At 40.6% G+C, this 11828-nt stretch overlaps 1 protein-coding gene across 1 annotated transcript; it reads right to left on the bottom strand.

Annotated features, from left to right (window-relative positions):
• Positions 1–869: 869 nt before the first annotated feature.
• Positions 870–6507, bottom strand: THUMPD1 (THUMP domain 1 NAT10 acetyltransferase adaptor). The gene is made up of 4 exons (XM_075179726.1): positions 6216–6507; positions 4784–4964; positions 3703–3951; positions 870–1793 (listed from the first exon to the last, which is right to left on the bottom strand). Exons 1-4 carry the CDS (start codon positions 6414–6416, stop codon positions 1543–1545), a joined length of 882 nt encoding a protein of 293 aa, XP_075035827.1. The 5' UTR covers positions 6417–6507; the 3' UTR covers positions 870–1542.
• Between the last annotated feature and the right edge of the window lie 5321 nt (positions 6508–11828).

The raw sequence follows: 11828 nt of genomic DNA, 5'->3' as shown, positions 1-11828 counted from the left end.
CTGTTCAAACAATGGTGTCTCTATTTCAGGAGTAAATGAAATTTCCTTCCTTGCCCTCGTGAGAGAAAAAGAATAATATAGTGCACTTTGTATATTAGAAATCTTGATTACAATAAAGATAGGCTTTTACCGCTTTGTCGCTTTCAATCAAACACAAAATATCCAGCAGTCTGCAATATAGATTGAGTTTATTAGTTCACTCACTTCATGGTGCCAATTTGTTAGGTGGTACTAATCAAAAACAAAAAAAAACCTTTAACAACTTAGGGGGGGATGTATACTAAACTGCGGGTTTGAAACAATGGAGATGTTGCCTATAGCAATTAATCAGATTCTAGCTGTCATTTTGTAGAATGTACTAAGTAAATAACTAGAATCTGATTGGAGGTATTGCCACTAGCAACCACTTTTTCAAACCCAGTTTAGTAAATATACCCCTTAATCTGTTAGCAACTAAGGTCTGACAACTAATATATGTTGATGCCCCCTGGTGTCCGTAGAACACGGTACCCTTTTACTCCTTTGTGGGGGGGGGGATATGCAAGTATCACACTTCACAGCAATATATGATCCTCATGTGTGTGTATAAATGTATATTATATTTATTTATGGGAGATCATCAGAACCAAAGATATTTGAGAGAAGTTTGGATTGTGGAGGAATGTATTTTCCCATTCTCATCTTCTAAAGTTTATCTTGTTATGTGAACTTTGACATATTTATGAATAGTATTCATAGCTTTTTTATATAAGGGAACATGAATGTTAGGTGTAGACCTCTATACTTAACCTCTCTGCATTATTAAAACACAAGCAAATTAATAGTCTGAAACAAAGAAATTATACAAACATATAGAAAATGAAGACAAATAAGAGCATAGATTGTTTTTTATTTACAAAAGGTGTGAAAAGAATGTAATTATATTAAAGTTCCAAAATACATTTCACAAACCCAGGCCCCAAAAGGGTAATAACAGGCCCATTTCATACATAAAACAACTCAAGTTAATTTATTGCATTAAATTAAAGTTGGCTACCACAGACTTTTAGAATACACATAGAATTTGACATAACTGCCTAGAATAACCACTAGATGGCACTATATGCAAATAGTAATTTCACACTTGTTTAAAGCCTTTGCCTGCGTTTCTCAACACTTTACAGTTAACGCAATTAAAAAGGTATCCAATTCCTATTAAACACTTTATATGCAATAACAAATTATTAAAACGTAAAAAAAATAAAACCAAACACAAATGAGCTATGTACAGTAATCTTATTTTAACTGCAGCATTGATAGAAAACGTCTATGCAGAACATATAATAGTTTGTAATGCATAGTATACTCCCATTTAATCAAACAGCCCATAAACATTTCTGTAAACAGATTCTGTGTAAAGTAACCAAAATTTTAGGGCTTTTTACAACACACAGACATAGGAAACAAATGTGGCAGTTTTCTAATGTTGTTATAAATGACTCCTTTACCGGGAAACTTGAAGTCCACTGGCGATCCTAAACTTGCTGGAAGGTGCTGGTATACCTAGGTCTCTGCTACAGGGGCAGGGTCATTCCCGCTCTCTGCTTGTGCTTTTTCTTTGCCATCACTAGCCGGCTCCTGTGGTTTCTCTTCTCTGTCACTCTTCACCACCTCCTGAAGGTTGTACTTCCTAAACAAGGTGTAGTCCTTCACTACACTCAGACAGCAGACATTCTTGATAATCTCCACCACAATGGTGTACTCTGGGTTACTCAGATCCACCTTGTTCTCTGAATTCTGACTCACGACTACTCCTAAAGCACAAAAGAGAATCATCCAAACAAAGTTTAAAAGAAGAAAATGCACAATAACCCTGTGTGAACAGTTACAAGTCAACGTACACAATTGCAATAAGCAGTATGAATGGCTATGCTTTGTATATACCTGCTATGCAATGAATACATTGAACTGTAACTTGCTCTTTTCATTCTATCTAGGGCTCTACATTTTAACACTGACAAGATAACACACTCAGCTTTATTTCTATATACTATTAAGTCTTTACTGCCAACCGCTTTTAGAACTCATCATTAAAAGGTTGCTGAGGACAGATTGGTACAAACATGAAAAACTGAATATAAGAACTTAACATAAAAGATATTTTGGTATTTTGAATATGTGCTCATTACATAAATCTGTATTAAGCCATTTTGAATGTATAAGTATTCATAAGAATAGCAGGCAAGAATGTAAGTAAATAAATGTCTATATTTAGATGTGCGTTAATATTTTCATTTTAGCTCTGTCAGGAAACAACATGGATAAAAAGGCATTAAAGTTTACTTTTACTGCTTGTATTTGTGAAGCAGTACCCCACTTGATCACAGTGCATTTTCTGTATCACATATTTTTTCTGTATTTATAACATATATTAGAGGCACTGCACTAGGCATAGGAAACAAGGTACAAAAAACACATACAAGCAGATAAAGGAAACAGAAAAGTCCCCACTTGTAAATGCGTAAAGCTCAAACAGGGAATATGGATGGGCATGACAAACAGGCAACGTCTCAGGTTAGCCTGGGTGTTATAGAAGCCAGTGTGTGTACAGGTGCACAAGAGTGTACGCAGTGTCTAAAAACCAGCATATATAGCCAGGGCTGCTAAATGAATTTTGGGCCCCTGTACAGCAACTTCTTGAGGCCCCTTAAAGAGCTGCAGAAAGGGGCGTGGCCACACAAGGTTGGTGACCCCTCCCACTACACAAACAGCCCCCCCTCCCCCTCTAGGCACCCCTGTATATAGCAGCTTGAGAAAGGAAAGGCCAAGTTAATTTTCTAATGGTTTTAAGCATACCTTTCTCATCTACCTTACCAGAATGGTAAAGGTCCCTCCCTGTCAACCCATTCCTCTGCACAGAGAGACAGGCCTAACCTGTTGCTCTACAAATCAGGTCCTCCTGAAAACCTGGTTTCATCAGGGACACCTCCACCCAACTCAGAGCAAGGTGGGGGGACAAGAACTGTTCAGGTAAAAGAGCTGGGAAATGAATTATTAAATTTACTATAAATAAAATAAAAAATGGCATTAGCAATTACAGACAACACAGTTGGGGACCTCTAAGGTATAGAGCAATGTTTCTCAACTCCAGTCCTCAGGACCCCTAACAGTGCATGTGTTCCATATCTCCTTGCTTAAGCACAGGTGTATTCATTACTGACACATTCTAACAGATCCACATGTGGTATATTTATTTCCCTTGTCACCAGGAGAGCATGCACTGTTAGAGGTCCCTGAGGACTGGAGTTGAGAAACACTGGTATAGAGGAAAGTAGCCCAGACGAGAGCATAGTGTATTGTGGTAGCTCAACTCAAATGTCTAGTTCAAATGACAGCATAGAGTGTTCACTCCCAGGACAGCTTCCTCTATACTTCTCATCCAATTGTATGGAGGAGATTGGGAGAGAGCATAAGACCACGCTGGACTAAATGCCATCTCTTGGGTGAATGGGGTCACAAGAAATCACTGTTGTGTGCTACTTACACAGTGCTCTAATGGTATAGTGGATTAATCAATTATTTTATAGACTATTGGTTTCAGTACTGGTACCCAGTCCTGACAAGAGTTTAGTGAGGACATTGTACAATGGGCTCTCAGCTTTGTCATATAAAGCAACTTGCATTTTGGCTTTAAAAGGCCCTTAAGACACACAAATAATATACCTGCCAGGTCCTTGATGACTTCATCCCTGTTCATGTGATGGTTATTGCGCGCCTTGTACACAACCTGGAAGCTTCCTTTGTTGGGAGCCTTGAACCAGGGCTGAAAGAAAGTCTCTGCATATTTCTTGAGATCCTCTGGGAAAGCTTTGCAGGTACCGGTGACCGGCAGCATACGGAAGATAACCCGACTCTTCTTCTTCTTCGTAGTGTACAGGTCTTTTATAATGTGATGAACCAATTTCTCAGGATCTGAAACATGACACATTTTCACATTCAATAACTATTTTACTTTTATCTAAATGCCCCTTTTCAATCCTAATGATTAGTTGCTAGCCAGGATCAGATCATGTTGTAATTTTATATCATTAGGAAAATATTTATTCAAAAGAATGAAGGGGTAAAAAAAAAAACTACATAAAGCTGCCATCTATATTTTAACTTAAACAGAATTGTTTTCCTGTATAAGCAATGGGGCAATTGCAATAAAGAGGGAAGAGATCAAACAATATCCCATACTGTTGCAAAGGTCTGTCGATCTTTAGAAATTAGTCACCTGCAAATCAGAGCTAGGAAACAGAGGCTAGATCTGATGCTGAATCTTCAGAATGGAAGAGACGTGATCATTATTATAGATGTACCAAATACAAGAATGTCTTTTACCCAAATCCTAAGTGTGTTAGCAGTTTGGCCTGCGGAAGAGTCCTCACAACTTTTGTGCACAGGACATTGGCACAGGCTAAAATTACAGATGATACTTTAATATGCAAATCAGGATTCAGATTTAATTCAATAACACAGGTTACAATTTAAATAAGCGAGTGTAGACCAATTATATCCACTGTAATTGTTCCTGGGGCAACAAATTCCAGTGCCCTAAGTTAATGGTTAGGCGATAGCACTGTATCTGCGTATACCTGTAAATAATATGGACACACCACCTCACACATTTTCCTAACCATTTCAGGGCACAAATCCTTAATTTATTTTATCTTTCTAACAATGTGAGCTTTATTCTGGTCAGTTCAAAATTATTTTGGTGAACAAGACAGAAGCCCTGGTCACCATGGCACAAACAGCTTACCAACATTCAGAGTCCTAATGAAAATGACATTATTGGCTCCACTTTCCACTGATTGAAATCTGCGCAAATTCTTCTCTGTTGATGAGCGAATCTGATCAACTTCTTTCTTCAAAGCAGCTTCAATATCATCATCGTCTTCTTCATCCTCACTGCCTGATTCTTTATCATTCTTTTCACATAACTAAATAAAGAGAAAAATAGTTTAAACAAATGTCTTAAATATTTTCTTTGATCAACTACAAAAAGTAGTGTCTATTTAAAATCTATCATTATAATCCATTACATTTTATTCCAAGATATAAAACAGAGGTACTAGTTTTCCTTTGAACTGTTGGAGGTAGGGAGCGGAGACTGTCACGTCACAGAGCATCCTTCATGCTCCCAGCAAAAGAGGCAAAAAGCCCTAGTGTGTGGAAAAGAAAAAGAGCCTCAAATTCCACACCATGACAGCTACTGGAACTTAAGCACCCTTGTTTGAAAGAGGCGAGTGCGCTCTTTAAAGCAGTGGTACCCTGCGGTAAATATTTTCTGGTGATCGCCAGACGATACACTCATTATACTACAGCAAATAAAAAAAGCTAAGATACATGTATACAAAAGAATACAAAGTAAGAAAAAAAGCTACAATGTTCTTTTCAGAAGATCTTGTTATGAAAACATTTTCAAAACTTTTATTTGGTATGAAAAACATTTTGTTTTCTTTTTTGTTACCACCTACTTTATAGTATTGTGTATTCCAATTTTGGATTATAGAGAAAGCAACAATATATTTGTTAAATATAAATTCTTTATTTATATATTAAAAAAACAAACAAAAAGCAAACACACCACAGGGTTTGTATGGTTACTGTACAGAAAAATAATTAACCTTGCGTCTCAGCGGCAAAAGAGCAAAAATATTCCTTAGCATAGAAAGTCTCCAATACTGGGATTTATCTATATAATGTTATCTTTTTTAGGGTCATGATGAAAGATGGAACAGTTTGTCATTCATTGCTATGCAGTGTTCCACACATCAACTGACATTACTTGGAAGTTATTTTGAACATAGCAGAGCACAGAATCCTAAGTAATAGGATCAACTTAGTATGTTCTCAGTAATCATTTGTGATTCACTCAGGCCAGGTGCCATGAAGGGCAGTGCATAAACCAACCTGCTACAGATATTGCATCCTTGATAATGGGATAATGAACAGGACTTTTTTTGGTAATATACAACACAGCATAATGTGTTACACTTTGTTTGCACATATCTTCTAGGTGCACGTGATCATTATTTCTATTTTTGAAGTGCAATAAATTTACAAAGCCTATAATATATTGCATGATATAACAATGTGCTGGGTTACTGATACTAAAATATTGCAACTCATCACCACTGTTTGGGCTGCACGCTGGCATAGATCAGGACGTGCCGTGTGTTTCCACCTACCTTCTCAGCCCCATACAGGTGGTCCCCATATTCATTAAGCAGACTGTAGGCTTCCCCCACACACTTCCTCTCGTTCATGTTGCAGGTGATGAGGATGCCTTGCATCCCCACCTCCAGCTGCTTGCAGCTCTTGTGCCGCTTGGCACTGCCCACGTACTGGGCCTTCCCTCTCTTCTTGCCCTTCTGTACCTCAGAACTCATCCCTGCAGCAAGTACACAGAGCACAGACTCTAAGCAACAGTTCCACTAACACACACACGTGTCGCAGCGGCGCCTCTATGTGACGTCAGCGGTACGCGACCGTGTATTGACACCAAAACAATGTCGCCTGATGGCTCTTTCCATAGACACATTTGTTCATTTCTGCTGCTAGATCGGCAATGTATTTCTTTTATCAGGGTCAGATATCCCGAGAGACATGTTGTCTGTCTCTGGTTAACACCGAGGCATTATATGTTTGAAATCACATAGTGATTAAGCAATGTTTTTCTGGAGATTTTAAATATAGTAGATGTAACTCTATTTATAAATTATTATGCCTGAACCGCTTTTCTAAATAATAAATTCAAAGGTCTTTAAGTGAGTATTGCCATATTTGTGTGTAAATATCTCACATTCCTGGTTGCTGATTACTTTTAGGAATAAACTGCTCACTTGTCCACGATGTGCTGCATTTATTATTATTATTATTAATTTTTATTTATAGGGCGCCACAAAGTATCCGTAGCGCCGTACAAGGACAAACAATGGCACAGTACAAGGTGAAACAGCACAGTACAAGTAACAGTAATCACTATAACTCTGGGGGCTCAGGCACAGCATGAAAGAGAGGGAGGGAGGGGAAAAGTGAGTAAAGGCAGGTAACTATGGCCCAAGAGGGTGGGCATGGATGACAGGTTGAGAGTCACTGAGGGGAGCGGAGAGAAGCGAGAGGAGACAGAGGGCAGAGGGACTGAGAGGAGGTGAGCTGAGTAGCTGGAGAGCGCAGTTAAAAGTGATGGAAACAGAAGGTAGGAGAGCCTTGCTCAAAGGAGCGAACAATCTAAAGGGAGGGGAGGACAGACAGACAGACACATGGATGAGATGGAGAGACTGGAGAAACGGAGACGGGGTCGAGAAAGGGGGAGAAGGGAAGAAGGGATGAGAAAGAGAGGTAGCCGACCGGTGGGAGTTTAGGCATGAGACTGGAAGGCTTTAAGGAAAAGGTGGGTTTTTAATGTTCGTTTGAAAGAGGACAGATTAGGGGAAGTTCTGATGGAGCAGGGGAGCTTGTTCCATTGGAACAAGCGGGGGAGCTTGTTCCATTGGAACAAGCGGGGGAGCTTGTTCCAATGGAGGGGAGCGGCGCGGGAGAAGTCTTGGATACGTGCGTGAGAGGAGGTAATCAGAGGGCATGTTTATATGTTCTCTCTGTTTACATTATACGCTTTACAAAAGAAAAGTAGTTTTCTAGTTCTCTGGACATGCCCGTGGGCAGGGCCGTAACTAGAGCTGTGCGACAGGGGGCGACCGCCCAGGGCGCAACGCTTCAGGGGGGGGCGCAATTTAGGAATATTTTAGTCAATTTGGTTAAAATTGAAGGCTAGGGGGGCGGCCTTTGTCTTTCTCGCCCCAGGCGCTAGAATTCTAAGTTACGGCACTGCCTCTGGACCAGGACACAGTATGACAGATTTAAGTCTAAATACTAAAAGGTCTTTTTGAAAAATGACAAGAAAAGAAAAATATGGGAATTCAAACTGATAAGAACATTTCACCGTTCTGTATATAATCTGTAGCTGGTTTATACATTTCAGTGGATAGAATTGAAGATGAAAAAACAAATCAAGTGGAGCAGTGTGGTAGGGTAAACCAACGCGTTTCCCCTGCACTCGGCGGGCGTCATCAGGGATCCCTGATGAAGCATATCACCAGTTCTCGTATCACCCGTTGCCGGAACGCAGGCCTGCCACGTCAGCACGGGAGGAAGGAAAAAAACAGCTGGGACATCGTTACAAGTCTGCGCATGCAGAACCTGAAGTTGTTATTGTCCAACTATTAAATCCGATTTACCACCTAGGGCTAGATTTACTAAACTGCGGGTTTGAAAAAGTGGGGATGTTGCCTATAGCAACCAATCAGATTCTAGCTGTCATTTATTTAGTACATTCTACAAAATGACAGCTAGAATCTGATTGGTTGCTATAGGCAACAACCCCACTTTTTCAAACCCGCAGCTTAGTAAATCTAGCCCCTAGTGTACATTCCAGTTAGCGCCAAGGATCTTTTCTTTACCGAACCTATTTATAGGATCAAGCTGGCTCACTCTGTGCTATTTCCCATGCAGTGAATGTACCAGGTATCTATGCTGAAGGGGATTTAGAAACTTCACAGTGAGCTGGCAAAATCTTCCAATTCATGACCTGGCCAGCAGGGGGCCAAAAAGGTACCTTCGGTGAAGGGGATTTAGCTGCCTCACACTGTGTGGCATGCTATTTTTCTCTCTGCCAAGCACCTTCACGCATGTTCCCTCTCTGCCCAGCACCTTCAAACATGTCCCCTTTCTGCCCAGCACATTCACCCTTTCTGCCCTGCACCTTCACAGATAGCCCTCTCTGCCCTGCACCTTCACATATGTCCCCTCTCTGCCCTGCATGCACCTTCACACATGTCCCCTCTCTGCCCAGCACCTTCACACATGCCCCCAGAAGCAGACAGAAATGCTGCAGCTCCTGCACACTGACTACCATAGAGTTCCAGCAGCCCGCCTACACTGTGTACCATGTGACTGCTGCGGTCACATGACCCTGTAATGTCAGAGTGACGTGAGAAGGTACCTAAGCTGAAGGGGCTTTAGCTGCTACCCAGTCAATAAATCAAGGGCTCAATATAACACTTGGATTTATGACCCACTACATGGACACACTTCACACCCCACAGCAGAGTAACTCCAGGAGCTAGATTTACTAAGCTGCGGGTTTGAAAAATTTGAGATGTTGCCAATCAGATTCTAGCTTTCATTTATTTAGCACCTTTTACAAAATGACAGCTAGAATCTGATTGGTTGCTATAGGCAACATCCCCACTTTTTCAAACCCGCAGCTTAGTAAATCTAGCCCCAGATCTCTGAACTCTTAGGACTTTTACTCTTCCATCCATAACGAAAACCTTCGTTTTATTACTTTAGCTTATCTTAATGATGTATTCCCCCCCGCCCCCAACCTGTACAAATTTCTTGATGTAACAGCTCTTAAATGTTGTGCATTTTCCTCAGTCATTCATTTGTAAACTTGCCTGATGAAGGGGCCTCTGTGCTCCGAAAGCTAGCAAATATAATTTTATTTATTTTTTTTTGGTTAGCCAACAAAGGTATCACTCCTATAATACTTTTGTCTTTTTTGACACAAAGGTATATAACAAAATAAAAACTAGCAAAGCATTCTAGCATCACAGAATAAGTACTAGTCACCTTGTGAGACACTGTGGTAGACACCACCATTGAAAACAGCACCCAGCCCGAAACGCATCTGCAAAGCAGACATCACTTATGTTGACAGACATCACCATTGTAGACATGACCCACCTTGAGTGCCAACAAAATTGTAGATGTCACGATATAGGAATGTGGCTAACCTGCGGATATTGGCACTGCTACACCAGGAGGCGCGGAGTCTAACATGCCGCTGGTCTTCACCAGGGACCCCCGCAAGTGAGTTTGGGTTTCGCGGGAAACAACGTGCAGGTCGCGTCCCTCCCAGGAAGCTATCCCGCGAGATGGCGATGAGTAATGGTGGTCGTACAGGCCGAGGTCAGGAACTGTGCGGGCAAATGAAGTACCAAATCAGGAGACAGAGCGTACTCAGCAAGCCAAGGGTCAAACCGGAGAGTACAGAACAAATCCAGAGGGGTATCCAAGACAGGGTCAATCAGGAAGCAAGTATACATAAGAAGTGCTGGAGGCTAGTAACCTAGTTGCTCTGGCACCCTAATGGTGCCAGAGCCTGCTATAAATAGGAGGAAGTAAGCCCTTATTGGTGGGCAGTGGTGCGGCGGTCAGAAGCGCTGACCGTCGTCAGGAAGTCAGGGCGTGCGTCCCGTTGCCTACCTACGGGGCGCTCCAGCGGGGAAGGAAGGCGTCCGTCCCCGACCAGCGAGGAGGCGCGGGGATGGCGCCTGACAGTAGACGTCCTCTACATTGAGAGATGTCAACATGGCAGACATCAACCACGTTGAGAAACGCTAGCAAAAGCTGAACTTGTAGAGAACTAATACCTCATGTTTTCATTTTGCTAGATACCCAGATATGCAGTGTTAAGGATAAGCGCTAACAACAGTTGTCTTTTTGTTTTGTATACATATATAAGCATTTATATTGCCACGCAGCTGGTACCATATGGAATATGAGATTAACAGAGCGTGGGTTTATTCCTTCTCTGTTAAATTATAATGAGGGTATTCAATTACAATTTGCGGCTGCGCGTATAAAGCGTCATTATGGTATCGCAACATTGCGGTGCGCACAGAAATCCATAAGATGTTGCAGTACCGGGATCTGTGCGACCGCGAGTAATCAAACGCAAATCCTAATTGAATATGCCTCTAAGTGTTTTAAATTTGTTGATTTAGTTCCAATTTAACTGATAAGTTAATAAGAGGAGCAATGGCAATCCCAGACGCAGCCCTAAGTATTAAGGCCTTGCTTTTGGAAACTTTCATCATTGATTTAGTCCCTGTGTTTAAGGCCAACAACTGCACAATATTAGGAATGGTTTGCCGAGGCTAAAATGATAAAATCAGTGTTGCAGTCTGTCTCAAGCAATTCACTACCACCTCTCACTTCCCTCCAAGCCCTCCACCTCCTCCACTTGGTCCTAGTGTCATTGCATGCTTCATACAGTGACTATGTGAGGAAGTGCATTATAGCACACAACAATCACTGAGCACATTTTCTTGCATGTTTGGAACTATACATAACAACACAAAGTTGAAATCGCACAAGGAAAAGGAAAATCTTCTACTTCTAATAATCTCGGTTAAATTCCCATATCTATCCTAAAGGGGGTGCACTTCCAACAAGTAAGGATAAAGGCTCTCCGGTCCTCTAGTGGATTAACAAATCCAATTTTATGTAGAAAAATAAAAAATTTAATCATTATTAAAATAAGTCTATTCCAGATATTAATGTGGCAAAATATTTTAAAAAAACATATAAGTGTTAGTGTAGACAATGTGTATACAATGATTTAAAAACAATGAACCTTTGGCAGCAAACCAGACCAGTATTATAGAGCAGGGATCTATTATAATTATAGAGTGCTTCCAAAGTACTTAAGTAATTTAAACCTTGTTCAGAATTATACTAAGGAAAAGGACAAATACAATTCACACTATATCTGTCTACCGAATATTGATTTCACAGTGTGTATTATATGTTGTGTACATGCTATATTAGGACAATTATTATTATTATTATTATTATTATATGTTACCGTCCCTATTCCTGAAGTAAAAGAATCAATCGTCTCTATTGATCCTCTATTAGCTCTTAAGCACAGTATAATGTTCCCTACATTTAATTCAAGAGGAGTCCTTAATTGTTGGTTCCAGCGAAATAATCAATGTCTTGGAGGGGGACAT

The sequence above is a fragment of the Mixophyes fleayi genome, chromosome 7 (assembly GCF_038048845.1).
Source record: "Mixophyes fleayi isolate aMixFle1 chromosome 7, aMixFle1.hap1, whole genome shotgun sequence".
Classification (NCBI taxonomy): Eukaryota; Metazoa; Chordata; class Amphibia; order Anura; family Limnodynastidae; genus Mixophyes; species Mixophyes fleayi.
This window is presented reverse-complemented; position numbering and strand designations above follow the sequence as displayed.

Excerpts from the sequence above, each read along its gene's own strand:
- THUMPD1 (XM_075179726.1), bottom strand. The coding sequence starts at position 6,416 with ATGAGTTCTGAGGTACAGAAGGGCAAGAAGAGAGGGAAGGCCCAGTAC. Across the intron at positions 3,952-4,783 it reads CATTAGGACTCTGAATGTTG|ATCCTGAGAAATTGGTTCAT; the intron begins GTAAGCTGTTTG and ends GTCATGTTTCAG. Across the intron at positions 1,794-3,702 it reads AGTCATCAAGGACCTGGCAG|GAGTAGTCGTGAGTCAGAAT; the intron begins GTATATTATTTG and ends TTTGTGCTTTAG.